The sequence below is a fragment of the Onychostruthus taczanowskii genome, unplaced genomic scaffold, assembly GCF_017590055.1.
Source record: "Onychostruthus taczanowskii isolate IOZ18803 unplaced genomic scaffold, ASM1759005v1 scaffold28, whole genome shotgun sequence".
In the NCBI taxonomy this organism is placed as follows: Eukaryota; Metazoa; Chordata; class Aves; order Passeriformes; family Passeridae; genus Onychostruthus; species Onychostruthus taczanowskii.
In genome coordinates this window covers 4271890-4285515 of record NW_024500128.1, presented here as the reverse complement: position 1 = coordinate 4285515, position 13626 = coordinate 4271890, and the positions used below count along the sequence as shown (strand labels likewise).

Here is a 13626-nt window from a genome sequence, read left to right as displayed (position 1 = left end):
AAAAGCAATTCTCCTTCCCACCATGTAAGATACGTATTTGAAAGTCATTTTAATCACCTACCAATAAATATATGAACCTTAATTTCACTCGTTACCATCATCACCATAAGTATTCCAAAAAGCCCCATGTTATTCTTCAGTGCTTATTCTTCAGCTAGTTAAACATTTTCTCTGAAGCTACTGCCACAGTTTGTTGAAGTTTAACAGTAATCATTTCTGACAGAGAACTGTCACAGCTGGTACACAATAACAACTGTCTTAGAGGTGCTGCAATGATAAAAATGTCAATAAGAGAAGGCCTCATCTCTGTCCAGGACCCACCAGAGCTCTCATTTGTCTGCATGCAGGCCACCATAGTGTTGTTCTCTGGTTCTGTTTGAAGCTCCATTGTAAAAGCTGAGCAATGAACCTTGAAATCACCAGCAAAAGCAGACAAAGGCGTATTTGTAAGTTACTGCTTCATGTTACTTCAGCTGCAGCTAACTGATAAATCAGCAGATAATAAGTACAATAATTGCCTCTGCTGTATCTGTATTCCTTCCTCTTACCTATGCTGCTTATCCCACTCACACCTAAGTTTTTGATAGTTTCTTCCCTTTATTTAATAAAACCCCCTCCATGGCCAACTATTTCCCTTTTTTCATTCCCTTCCTCTACAATTTGCCTTAATACCAGCTTTTACAAATTTTGAAGATTATTCTCTCTTCCTATTTCCCTTGTATCTGCATGCCACTTCAACTTAAGTAAGGGAAAGAATAAAGAGCAGGAAAAAGCGTTTACACATGGAGAGGAGAAGAAAAACACATTCCTATGGAAAAATACCCTTAGTATCAGGAGTGAACATTTCTGGTTCACATGATTTGAACAAACTTTAAAACAGCCACATTATAAGAAATGGCTATCAACTGTGAGCAGGATTTTATTTCAGTCATGGGGTTTACAAAATAAAGCAATATTGGTTTTAATATGATCCACATAAAAACAAAGAACCTCACATTAATATGCCATTTGGGTTGCACAGATAATTGAATAGAGGAAATACCAGTTGAGTGCTCAGTCTGAACTTTTTCCTTATACATACTAAAATAAGTCAAATTACATAATACTTAAATAGGACGTATATTACATTCCATAGAAATAAGCCTTTGCCAAAGTAGTATTAAAATACTATAATAAAAGCTAATTTTAATAAAGATTTTTAGTCCTCTGTAGAACCTTCCATCAGCCCCAGCCCTTGACAAAGAACAGCTTTGGCCTCACAACATCCCTGTGAGGTAGGTTGTTGGTTATTTTGGTACAGCTGGGGAAACTGAGGCAAAGTGAAACTAAATTATTTGAACATAGCAGCTCAGTAGAAAACCTAGGCCAAATCCCACTCTCTTGGTCCCATGCTTCCCATGCTCTTGCTCAGAAATGGGCTTGGCTTCTTTTCAGTGCACACAGTTGTTTTAGATGACACTTTCCAATCCAATATTCCAGACATACTGCTTTTCCTGGTGACTCATTAATACTGTGATATGTTTTTAGTATTTGTATTCTGGCTATGCAGAACTTAGCTGAAGTGAACACTGAACTTCATTAACCTTGCTGCATCAACACATACTCTTAAGCAACTGAAGAGAAACCCATGATGTATGTACCATTTAGAAGTTACTTCATAAAAAAAAAAAGTCTTCATAGCTATTTGAAACAATGTCTCAGCCTTTAATCATGCAGAAGTGAAAAATAATTTTCTTAAATACACAATTTATTTCCTAAGAGGATTGTTGAGCCATCTTGAAATTTGTCCTCAGTTCTCTCTTTAGGCAACAGGTCAGCTTCATACTAATGCAAAATCCTACCTTCTCTCTGAACCCATTCTCCCAGTTCGTTGAAAGGAAGAAATAAAATGTGCTGCCTTCCCCAAGTATTGAACTTTAAACATTTTTGCTGATTTAAAGTCAGATGAATCTGTCACATGTGCAAGCAGTGCCTACCCACACAGCACTTGTACTATCCAACATCTGACACTCCACTCCCTCAGGCTATGCACTTAAAGCCATCATTTAGAAAACAGCCCTCCTAATCCCTCTCTTCTTACAGCACCTGTGTTTTATTTGCATTATTTCCACTCTCCCTATTTATTTATTAATCTTCCTTTCTGCTCTATGTCACTTCAAACAGAACATGGCAGAACTACAGGTGATGCCTGAGAAGCCAAACTTTAGATACACAATTGTAATGACTTAGACTCCTCAGTTCTGTTTTCTGCTGTCACTTCTTCCTCCAACTCCCAGAGCTTGCAGGCTCTTGTATTAACCTCAATAAAGACAAACTGTCTTTTTAACTTTTTCTGGAGTTTATCTGCAAATACATCTCAGATTTCATCCCCTCTGTACATACCTAATTCAGATACCTGAAGTTTGAGTACACTTATTCTTTTCTTATACTGCCTCATAAAAGCCCCTATTTAACACTAAAAACAAGTTGTAACATTAAAAGCTGAAAACAGGGAGAGAGAATTTGGGAACAAAGTTACAGTCCAGCAACAAAACCTGGATCATGGCTGTTCATAAAAATTATACAGTACTCAAGGTGGTCTTGGTATAATTTAGCTTCTTGGGCCAATGAGGTATAAATTTCTGACCATGTCAATAATGCAGAGAATATTACTACCTTGTAAGTAAGCAACCTTATTTAAGCACATGAAGCTGTATTAGTTCCTGCTCCATTTTAGTTAGGGTATTTGAAAGAACACCACAAGCAAGTTTAAAACTGCTCAAACAGGCAGAAATTAGAAAGGCAAAAAGCTACAACTATTGCAAGAGCTCAGATAAGCAAACTCCAAAGACGTGCAGCCCAATCGAATTTATACTGTGTTTACTTGACCTGAACACAGGGGTCTCAGCCATGGTGTGGTCAGTTTCCAAGAGCTGGCACATGCAGTCAAATACCAAAAGCCCTATTCCCTGTGGTGTGAGCCCTCTAGCACAACTGCTACCATTAAAAATTCATCTAGGTTACTGTGGACATGACTGGTAAAGCTAGCCACAAATACAAAACTGAAGTAGTTTTGTACAGGACGCAGTCACTTTTAATTGTCAGTTCCTCTTCATTTGTGAATACGATTGAACATGACACAGCTGAACTGAGAGAGAAGGGCAGGGCAAAACTAATCTTCTCCTGTATTTATCATCAGCTCAAGTAAATACATATTCCAGATACCTACAGTAGGCATTTGGGAAGTCCAGCTTTATTAAAATTACCTGCTTTTTAGCATTTGAACATCCTTAAATACAGACTATCACTGAGAAACACAAATCCAAACTGTTCTTTTCCCAGTAAGTGCTGGACATGTCCATGTTCTACCAGCAAATTGGTAACTTTATGGCCATGTTTTATTGTAAGACAGAGAAAGTAAAACTGAACCTTTAAATTGGGAATTAACAAGCAACCCACCATAAAAGCATGTCACATGCCAGGGAGTCCCTGAAGCACCACACAGCTCCATTATATGGACTGGCATCAAGAATCTCACTTCTACAACTGACAACCCTTCATTTATGGAATAAGCCTTCAACAAACATTTTGAAGGAATGAAAAGGACATTATTTGCATTCCTCGAATGAAAGCAACAAAAAAACCAGGATAACGCTGGGCTTCAAGAGTCTCCGAAGTGTACCGAGCCTCTGCAGAGAACTGACTCAAAATTTCAGGCATGCAGAGCAATTACAAGGCAGATACTGACAACTGGCATTTTGATAGCTGCTGGCAGCTATACTTAACACAAGAAACACTTCTTTTAAAACACTTTAATGTTCTGTACTATGGAAATCTGCTGCATTTCAGATCTCTTTTTCCTTATGCCTCCAGAAAGAAACTGGAATGATATGCTTGAGAGAAGCCCCCAAAGGAACACCTTTAGTTATCAGTACCTGATGGAGTCCAGTGATAGCAGCCATGCAGAGGTTGCAGTTTTTTTCCCCCCATTCTTTAATTTAGTAGAGGTACTTGTAAGTGAAATGCAAATCAAAGCTTCATTCATACTCACTCACAATCTCAAACCAGTCCTCTGTGGTGGGAGCAAGAAGACACTGTGCCAAGAAGCAAACTAAACCTCTACATATGAATAACAGTTTTATTGATATGCACTGCTATAAGCTCTGAAACAAAGCCCACCTTACTGTAAGGACAACTGTCCGCTCCAAGACCTATCCCTGAAGAGATCCAAATGCTCTGTTTCCTCTGCTATTGTACAGTCATGAGCTCAAACTAAAATGTAAAGACTCACTAGACTCCAGAATCCATGTATATTTCCATTTTATTTGATTTGAAACTTTTACAGGGTTTTCTTGAACTGCCAGGATTCATGCCCAAAAACCTCAAATAAAGGTGGTACAATGGACAGTCTCATCTACCCTTCACAAAGGAGACTAAAACTCTGTTCATGTGCATTAGTGATTGACATCTCTTTAGAGCATCAGGAAAAGCATAAGACTTCACATCTCTACCCCATCAAGTGACATGTCCATTTACCATGAATTCCACAGAAATTGTGACAACAACACTTTTGCTGGCAACAATGGATTTTCAAGAAAGATACATGGCTCAGAGTCCAAGGTATTGGTATCAGTCTTTCAGTGGGGTTTTGTTTCCAAATGAAGTCTCCAACTTTAGGAATAGTCTCTTGAGCCCTCTCTTTAATAGCAGCTTCTAGGAGAATTTTTATGGACAGTTAACTCTGCAAGGGCAAGGCCAGTTTTAGTCTGTGCTCAAAAGAACCAGGTGAAACCCCAGCCCCACTGAAGTCAGCAGCAAAATCTGCATTGACCTCAGAGAAGTAAATTTAAAGCAAGTCAGCAGTTAGTCAAAGGGAACCCAACCGGGTGATTCCTGAACTATCCTTATCTTCTGCACATACACAGTACTCTGACACACGTAAGCAAGCTTTGTTTTGTTCCCTTGTTTTTCTTGCCATTGGCAACACTTGTGGATGTTGGGTCTATTTTTTGGCATTTACTCTGAGAAACCTCAACACTGGAGCACACCACTATTGTACTTCATTTTGCTTCTGGTGTAAAAATTCAGAGAAGAGAAAAACAGTTACAGCAGAACACTTCTGGTACTTGACAGGTTTGGCTCACTGAAACAGTTACAGGCAATGTCCTATATTCCTCGTGTACCAGTGCCATTTTGCCTACTTACACTAAATTAAGTAACTTTAAGAAGTCACTGCCTTCCATCATTACTTTCTGACTGTGAATAAACACCATTTATATTTGGAGGACTGCTGCCTCAGACAGCTGCACGCTTCACAGAAGTAGCCAAACAAATCAGGCTTACCAGCTTTAGTTATCTCTCTGTATATTAAGTTATTCTGTTTATCAAATAAGCATCACTCCTCAATAAACAAATAATTGTTTTTGATAGAAGACAGTTTTTATCTAGCATCGCTACTGCCACATGTCTCATTATTAAAGGACAAATTCTCAAGACTGTAGTTGGAGTCTGGATACCTCTGTGTCAAATCAAAACTCTTAGTGCTTTAGGGTGAGAAAGACAAACTTCATGACAAAAACCAAAATAAAACCCTAATTCACTACATTTTACCATTATTTAAATATACTGCAAATCCATATCAGAAACAAGGCAGGCATTTCTTTTGTGGATAATAGAAAAAAAAAACCACTTAGACAACTTAGAAAATGGCTAATGCAAACAAACCATTCAAACCCATCATTCCTCCAATCTGATACTGAGTGAGTTTTAATTTGTTTTGCAGTTACTTCCGTACAGCACTCTAGAAAGGTAAACAAACTACAGCTCTGTTGTACTTGGATAGTGTGAGTGGTATGGGACGCTCCAGAAGTCTCTAGTAGGCTATGGCTACACGTGACAGGATTCCTCAGAAGGGGAACGAACAGGTTTGTCATTAAGGTCACTTAAATCTTTGTTATAGCAAATTGGAACCAAATGGCTGACTTCTGCAGGATTTCTGACAGGAATCCAGTAGAGCTGGTTTCAAGTTTCAGATGGCCACTAAAACAGCTGTAACCTTCTCTTCCAGAAGTTGTGATCCACATGGTGTCCACAATGAGTGCATCAAGTCTGAGGTAGTCAACCTTTACGAAGGCTCAGTATCTGAACATAAAAAGATTTTGAAATGACCACTGGCTGTAGGTATCTTTCTGAGCAATTAAAGCACACTGATGACTCTTGTTCAATCATTTACATTAATTTGCCCCATATCCAATGGAGAAGTTGCAACATATTATGCTTCCATAGTGCAGGAGAACCAATCACTTATGTCAAAGCAGTCTGCACTTGCTGCAGTAGATCCAGCAGAAATAAGGTGGCACGTTCATCATAGCTGTTAGCTGTAGTTTAGTTACCTTAGTAGAAGGGTTACCAAAAAAAGCATTCCTTAATTGTAATGTGTGTGCAGCTTTACTGATCCCCAAGCACAGCATACTGGTTGTCTAGCTGAAGTTTAAGTGCCTGGTTTTTTGAGACCTCATCCCTACCTCTAGTTTTGTATTTTACTACTTCAAAGCTCTTCTCCATTTCTTTATCCCTATGGGAAAATAAATGTAATCAGTAAATATCTTGTCACTAACTTGTGAATTGTGAATTACTAGTCCACCTCCACCCCATCCCAACACAAACATTAGGAACACAGAACAAAGACTAAGATCTAGAGTTTAACAGAACACCTAAACATTCCAAGCAAATCTTTTAAAACCTTATCTCCAAAATAAGCTCATCACCCAGTACAGCTTACATTAACATTCCCAAAGTAAATTTAAGTGCATTTATGAAAAATAGGTTCTAGAAAGCAGAAATAATTTTCTAGAACACTCATTCAGAATTTCATCTTTGCTCAATTTGCACCATTCAAATCACAAAGCATGAATTACAGCATGTCTGTCTCCTTTGCTACACCAAAAAAATACCCAGAGGAAACAAAGCTTCTCCTAAGCTGTATTAAACACTTAACATAGCAAGCAAGAGGGGAAAAAAAACCCCAATAACAAAAAACCACCCCAAATCTCCCAAGTGAATTAGGTATTGGCTTAGCCATCTCTTCTACTGGGAATAAGGTTATAGAAAGATCAGGACTGAAAGATCGGGTGAGACCGAAGTCTTCAGCCCCACATAATACAAAATACTTCAGCAAAACTGAGGGAGCTCGTCTCTGTAAATCACAGCTCAGACAGCAAGTGTATTGATTTTTAGTTATACTGCACTCCTCCAGTTAAACCACTTCCACATCTCTAACAAGAAGGCTGCAAGCTCAGGACTTCTACATCCATCTGCTGAAGGAAGCACACAGAGCCTCACCATGGCTAGTCCAGTGTCTGAGGGAAGCAGATGCTGTCAGTACCAGAAATATTCAGAGAAATCCTTCAGCTGTCAAAGAACACAACTGGCAGTCTCGTTTGGCTATCTCATTGGGCTACATCCTATGAAAGTTATTTCACAGGAACAGAGACGGACAACACATTCATCACCCCTGTTATTTCTTTCCTCTATGGAAAGATTCAGGCTTAAGCACTAGGACAAAATAAGAACTTAGAGGAGGCAGCTAGAAGTCTCTTGGGGAATCAGTGGAACGCACTTACTTTCGGCTGTCTACGAGCTTGGCGGTGGACTGCAGTGAGGGGAACTGCGTGTCACTGTAGATCTCTGGTGGTCCTTGCTGCGCTCTCCGTGGCCGCCCGCCTTCCCTGGCACCTGGCGGCCGGTACACGCCACCCGTCTGCACTGGTTCCGCAGTTTCTGTAACTAGGAAAAACAACAAGATTCACACATGAGAACGAGTCTGCATTCATAGCTGAAAAGAACCCAAAACAACCAACACACACAAACAAAACTCCACAAAGAAGAAATGAGAAGAACTTTACAAGTATGTTTTTCCACCTTTTAAGTTTTGGAAGCAAGTTTTAGACAAGGCAGGAAATGAGGCGTCACCTAACTTAACCTACACTCAGTCAAATTGAAACAGGGCTCCGGAGTACTGTCTCCCCACGTTTAGGGAATCCAAACTACTAACGAGGACTTCGTGTTTCTCGTTTGCGATTTATTAGCAACAATTTAAACACATTTAAAACAGATCTAAACACATAATTATACAGATGCCAAATCTTATTTAAAACACCTCTCCAGATGCAGAAGGGACTGCCCAAACAGTTTGCACTTAAGGTAAAAATCTAAGATGAAATAACCCTAATTAGGTTTACCTCCTTTACAAACAAGAAAGAGCATAGGCCATTTTTCAATTAATTTCTCAGTGGAAAAGTATATTCTGTCATGTTCTCAACATTTTAAGAACTGATTTGAAAAGCTGGCTACTAATGGCCACAATAGATCAGATACTGGCTGAGCATCCACTGAAGTGGTAAAGCAGCATTTTTAGATCAACAGAAATGCATCCAACAGGTATTTTGCAGACTGCAAAACAGAGGGATGTTCTGCAAAGCCAAACTGCTTCCCCCCCTTTTGAATTTGGAAATAAAACAACCCCTCCATATGTGTTTTAAAGTATCTGACAGATACTTTAAATTAAATTCTGTTTCTCAGATCCCTGGACACAAAGATTTCCTTGATGGCTGGCATGCCAAAACAGCCATTAGCTCATTAAAGGGTGCCTGAACAGGAGCTGCTACTTGAGCTCTACCCACTGAGCAGCTTAATTCAACCTGATGCACTTCTGATTGGAAAAAAAAACCCGAAACAGTAAGTCTGAGTTTAATTTACCAATTGGTTCAACGACAGGGGCTGGTGCAGGAGCTGACTTGTTCCAAGGACCAGATGATCTGTCTACACTACCACCACTACCAGTCTCTTCCCAACTGTCACCAGGTTCTTCTCTTTTTTCACTTTCATCATCTTCTTTTTCACTGTAAGAGAAAAACAATCAGTAGCACCCTACAAACAGAGGTTTAAGATTTTCCAGAGGTTACGCAATTTCTGTAAGACAAGATTTCATGGCTGCCATGCTGAAGATATTAAATTAAACTAGACTGCATTAGTCTTGTAATCACTGTACTAGCTATTCCATCTGAACAATTTCTGGCATGCTGCTATATAACTTGGCAACTGAAAAGAAAAAAAGCTCCTAAAGGAATAATAATAATAAAAAAATTCAACTTGAACAAAGTGATCAAAGAAATTGGCATTTTATTTTGAGCAGAAAGGCTTTTTTCTTACTAACACAGTGATGCATTTGGAAGGGATGACAAGATAAAGCAGGAAAGGTCTACAAGTCCAGCTTCCATAAAATGCTTTAGTCAAGAGGAAGAAATAGTGGAGTAGTGCTGAAAGAAAGCAAGTCCTGAGCTCACTTTTCCTATAACCACAACCACCTAAGAAACACTCTTTATATGTCTGGGTAATATACAATCCACAAATAAACTCAGATGTCTTTTCTTAAAGCAGGCAAAAAAAAAAAAAAAAAAAAAAAAAAAAAAAAGGCGCACAAGACAGAAAAACGTAATTTTTTCAAAGACAGACCCAATGCAAAAGCTCGGCTATATTTTATTTAGACTATTTTATTTTTCACAGATGTAGTCAGACACAAAATAATTTGCTGGCCAAAGCCACTACAGAAAGCTGTGTGGTAAAGTAGGACAGCTGTGGAGGGAGGGTGAGGCTGTTGAAAAGAATCAAGACACTGATCTCAACAGCAGCATGTGAATTCAGAAGTTTATAATACACCAAATCCTACTAATCATGATCTGTGTAAGCTTTCTGTGTAAGTAATGATCAGAGAACAGAAAAAAAATGCCTGTAAATGGCCTTTCACTGTTCATCCAAGCATAGCAACACCATAGTAAGGTGGCCCAAGGGCCTAAACACTTTATTTTAAATGATAGTCAGAAGCATCATCTACAGACTTAACTACAACAGAGCAAGCACAGGGAGCATCCCACCCCCACCAGACACTCTGTATCATCAAAGAGAATTTATAACCTCTAGTGGGTTTTTCTTCCATTTACTTCTCCACTCTTCCCTTGAATCCACTAATTGAATGGTTACAGGTTGGCTGATTTTAAGATGGCATTATTTTGAACATCAACACCTGGACAATGAGGATTATCTGACATTCTCAGTCTATGACTGAGGTCCTAAAAACCCTTTTTCTGACCTGATGAAGTTTTTTTTTTAACCAGGACAGACATAAGTAGACTTACTTTCCACCAGACAACAGGAAAAGTCTAATGCAAAAAAACAAACAAGGAATCATGGATTAGACTCATAAATCCTGTGGGATCTTATTGTGGGACACTATTTTTACCAACTGTATTTTTGTTTTTTTGCAATTCAAGTGCAATGGTTCAGGAATTTGCTCCCCAACTGAAGATTCTGAGTAGATTGAGTCAGATACCCTTACAGCAGTCAAATGATTCAGTGTGAATTACTATCCTGCACTACTCTGAGAAATTCCTACTTGACTACCTTTATGCAGAATGTTAAGCATTTTTAATAAAAAATCCTGAGTCTCAAACAAAATAGACAGATTTGCTGAGTATGAACACAGATTCAGAAAATAGAGAACACTGGCAGAGACTAGTCAAAGTTAAATTACCCAGTAGCAAACTTGTGTACTATCAGAAACATATCAAACCTCTTTTTAACTGGACTCCATGAAAGCAGCTCAGTTGAAAAAAAACCATCCTTTTTAGACATTGGTAAGGATTATACTGAAAAAAAAAAAAAAAAAAAAGAAAAAGTAGTACCTTATTTGCATGGACTGAACTCTAAGACCACTATAATCAATTTCTTCCTTTTGTTCAAACTCCTTCCAATCATCCTCTTCCTGTAAGAAGAGAAAAATAGAAGTTGTCACTTTCTCTGCAACCAAAGTAGAAAAGAAGAACATAACTGAGATAATACTAAAAGAAAAAACCTGAGGGTGAAGGTACAGTTCCAGGAGAAACCAAAATGTGTGACTTGCTGCCAAGAGGGTAAAGGACTGCACGCCCTCATCCCCTGAACTACTGTGTGTCACCGGGGATGCACCTGAGAGCTGACTTTAACTCACTAGAACAGCTAAGAAATGCCCCAGCAAAAAATCATTCAAGCAAAGAACACCACATCACCTCAGCAAAAACACATCAGGAAATCAAGGAACAACAAAGTAGGGAACACGACCGTGCAGTCATGACCAGGGCAATACAAGAGCAAGACCTCTCCCTTTCACTAACAGTAGGCTTTTACAACAGATTGAATGCACACAAAGCTTTAAATTCACTTTCCCATCACCTGTATCATGAGCCAAACAGAAAAGAACATTTGGAATAGCTTACAGTGGATTTATGACAAAGATTAATAACGGTACATTTGACTTTTTCACGTTCACAACCACATTTACAGCCTTGTTTCCTAAGCAGTGTTTTCGTAACAGTAGGAAGGTCAGCTTCAAGACCACAGCAATCTTCGTACACAAAATATGTGTATCTTTCAAGAGAACCACTTGAGGGTTTTAAAATGGGAATCTGTTTGGGGAAAGAGGGACTCACCTAAGTGGAGGTAATTTTGTCCTACTGTGTCACCAGGAGATTCTAGGATTATTAAGGTAGACCAAAAATGGACCAGAACAGAAAAGCAGTCCTCCCATGTTCCCAGTCCCAGCTTTAAGACACAGCCTAATTAGTAATTTACCTAATTCTTACACTCTATGTGAAATGCAGTTATATTCCTCCAATTAGGAGGTCCTCATGAGCAAGATCTGCCAAAGGTGCAGCTCCCTTTCCACTGAACAGCTGAGAATAAAGCTGCTTTTAGAGCCCTGTGGTGGGATCTCCTACACAGTCAATCTCCACCAGAAAAACTTTGACCTGCTTTAGAGTAACAGCAGAAGTAGAAAGCGACCTCATGTTAACTGCACTGTCTGCTGAAGATTCAGTCTTCTGGAAGAGCAGCAGTCTACAGTTCTAAAATCTTTGAGATTTCTTAAATCCCCATCTCCATGGAAACATTAGTTTCCAAGCTAACATACCTTTCACATTTAATGACTTTTGTTTCTAACCCAAGTACTAGCTTCAGTCAAAGCCAGATATTTTGCAAGCGAGGGAGCAGAAGAACAGCTGAAAGATTAGCACTCACTGACCTTGATCTACTTAGAAAGCTACTGCACGTGTCAAGCTCCCCAGGTGAAACAACAATAGGAAACAGGAGAGTATTTCTTAAAATTAATTTTGAAATATACAGCATTAGAGCTCTTGTATCAATCTAGCACAAGAAGACAATATCCTTAAATCACTGATGCTCTATCAAAGAAGCAGGTATCTAACTTCCAAAAACCCTTTCACAAGCCATCTTTTTATACTCTGAAAGTATAATGTTATAGGGATAAAGATTCAATTCGTAGCAGTAAGACAGGGAACACATCCTCAGATTACTACGTATGGAAGCCTCCAAAGGAAAACAATACCAAGAGACAAAAAAACAAACTAGAAATAGAGATAAAAGGCACAAGTAATTCTTCAGGTCCTATTTGTCCGGTCTACAGCAGACAAATATATAACAAATGTATTGCACGTGTCAAGCTCCACAATTAAAAAACCATCAGGAAACAGTAGAGTATCTCTCAAAATTCCTTTAAAAATATACAGCATCAGAGCTCTCATAGAGAACATTTGGTTTAAATTAAACTTTTGGGTTAAATTTCATTACTTCAGTGCTGATATTGCTGACAGGGAGAAGAAGGGCGGAAGAAGAAACAGAGCTACTAACTCAACTACGGACATGTAAGCTTCTCCTGAATTCTCATCATTTCACTATAATACGCTACCAAAAAAAAAAACCAAAAAAAAGAAAAACCAAAAAAGAAAACCTATTGGCAGCAAAATCCTGCCTGGCAACGAGGCAGAGAGCTCGGCGGACTCTGGGGAAATCTTATCGCCAAGGTCCACACGCCACGCTGCACAGCCCCAGGTGGCACCTGACGCAAACCTCCGGTTCCGGCCGCAACACCAGAAACCTGGGAGGGAGCGCCGGGCTGAGCCGCAGCTGCAGAGCGGGAAGGGGCCCAGCTTTCTCGCCTCCCCCAGGGCAAGGACTGCCGAGGAAGGCTCCCCCCACCCCGCAGCAGCGACAGAAGAGGCGGCAGCGCCCGCCCGGCGGGCCCGGGGCGGGGCCGGGAGCGCCGCCAGCCCCGCACGGCCCCGGGCGCCGCATCCCCGGAGCCGCCGCCCTCAGTCGGTCGCGGGGTCCCCGCGGCCGCGCCCGCCGCGCTGGAGCCGGCGTTGGAAGCGCTAGAGGCGGCAGCGGCGGCGGCGCTTCGGCTGCTCTTCTCCTTCCGCTTCTTCTTGTCCCGCTTGGCGAAGAAGTCGTCCAGGCTCCGCTCCTCGGTCTCCGCCATGGCGGCGGCCGGGCGGGGACAGGAGGGCAGCGGCGGCCCGGGCTAAGAGGTGAGCGGCGCGGCCCTCCCGCTGCTCGGCGAGCGCGGCCGCCCGGCTACGGCTGCTGCTACTGCGGCGGCGGCTCCTGCCCGGGCCCGCCCGGCGGCCCGCGCACCCCACGCCTGACGCGGCCCGCAGGGAGCGAGGGGCTGAGGAGAGACGGGGCGGGGCCGCGCCCCTGACGGCGCACGCGCTGCCACGCCGCGGCCAATGAGCGCCGCCGACCGCTCGGGGGCGTCTC

General features: G+C 41.0%; 2 protein-coding genes across 3 annotated transcripts; both read right to left on the bottom strand.

Moving 5' to 3' along the window:
- Positions 1-4282: 4282 nt before the first annotated feature.
- LOC121337694 (protein CDV3 homolog) lies at positions 4283-10876 on the bottom strand. Of its 2 annotated transcripts, none has more exons than XM_041407955.1 (4): positions 10719-10876; positions 8737-8879; positions 7602-7764; positions 4283-6120 (listed from the first exon to the last, which is right to left on the bottom strand). In XM_041407955.1, exons 1-4 carry the CDS (start codon positions 10859-10861, stop codon positions 6114-6116), a joined length of 456 nt encoding a protein of 151 aa, XP_041263889.1. In that variant the 5' UTR covers positions 10862-10876; the 3' UTR covers positions 4283-6113. The 2 variants fall into 2 exon arrangements, with proteins under 2 accessions (XP_041263889.1, XP_041263890.1); XM_041407956.1 differs by lacking the exon at positions 4283-6120 and adding an exon at positions 6136-6371.
- A 1941-nt stretch (positions 10877-12817) lies between these two features.
- Positions 12818-13345, bottom strand: LOC121337573 (protein CDV3 homolog). The gene has a single exon (XM_041407719.1). The coding sequence runs from the start codon at positions 13343-13345 to the stop codon at positions 12818-12820; it is 528 nt and encodes a 175-aa protein (XP_041263653.1).
- Positions 13346-13626: the final 281 nt, after the last annotated feature.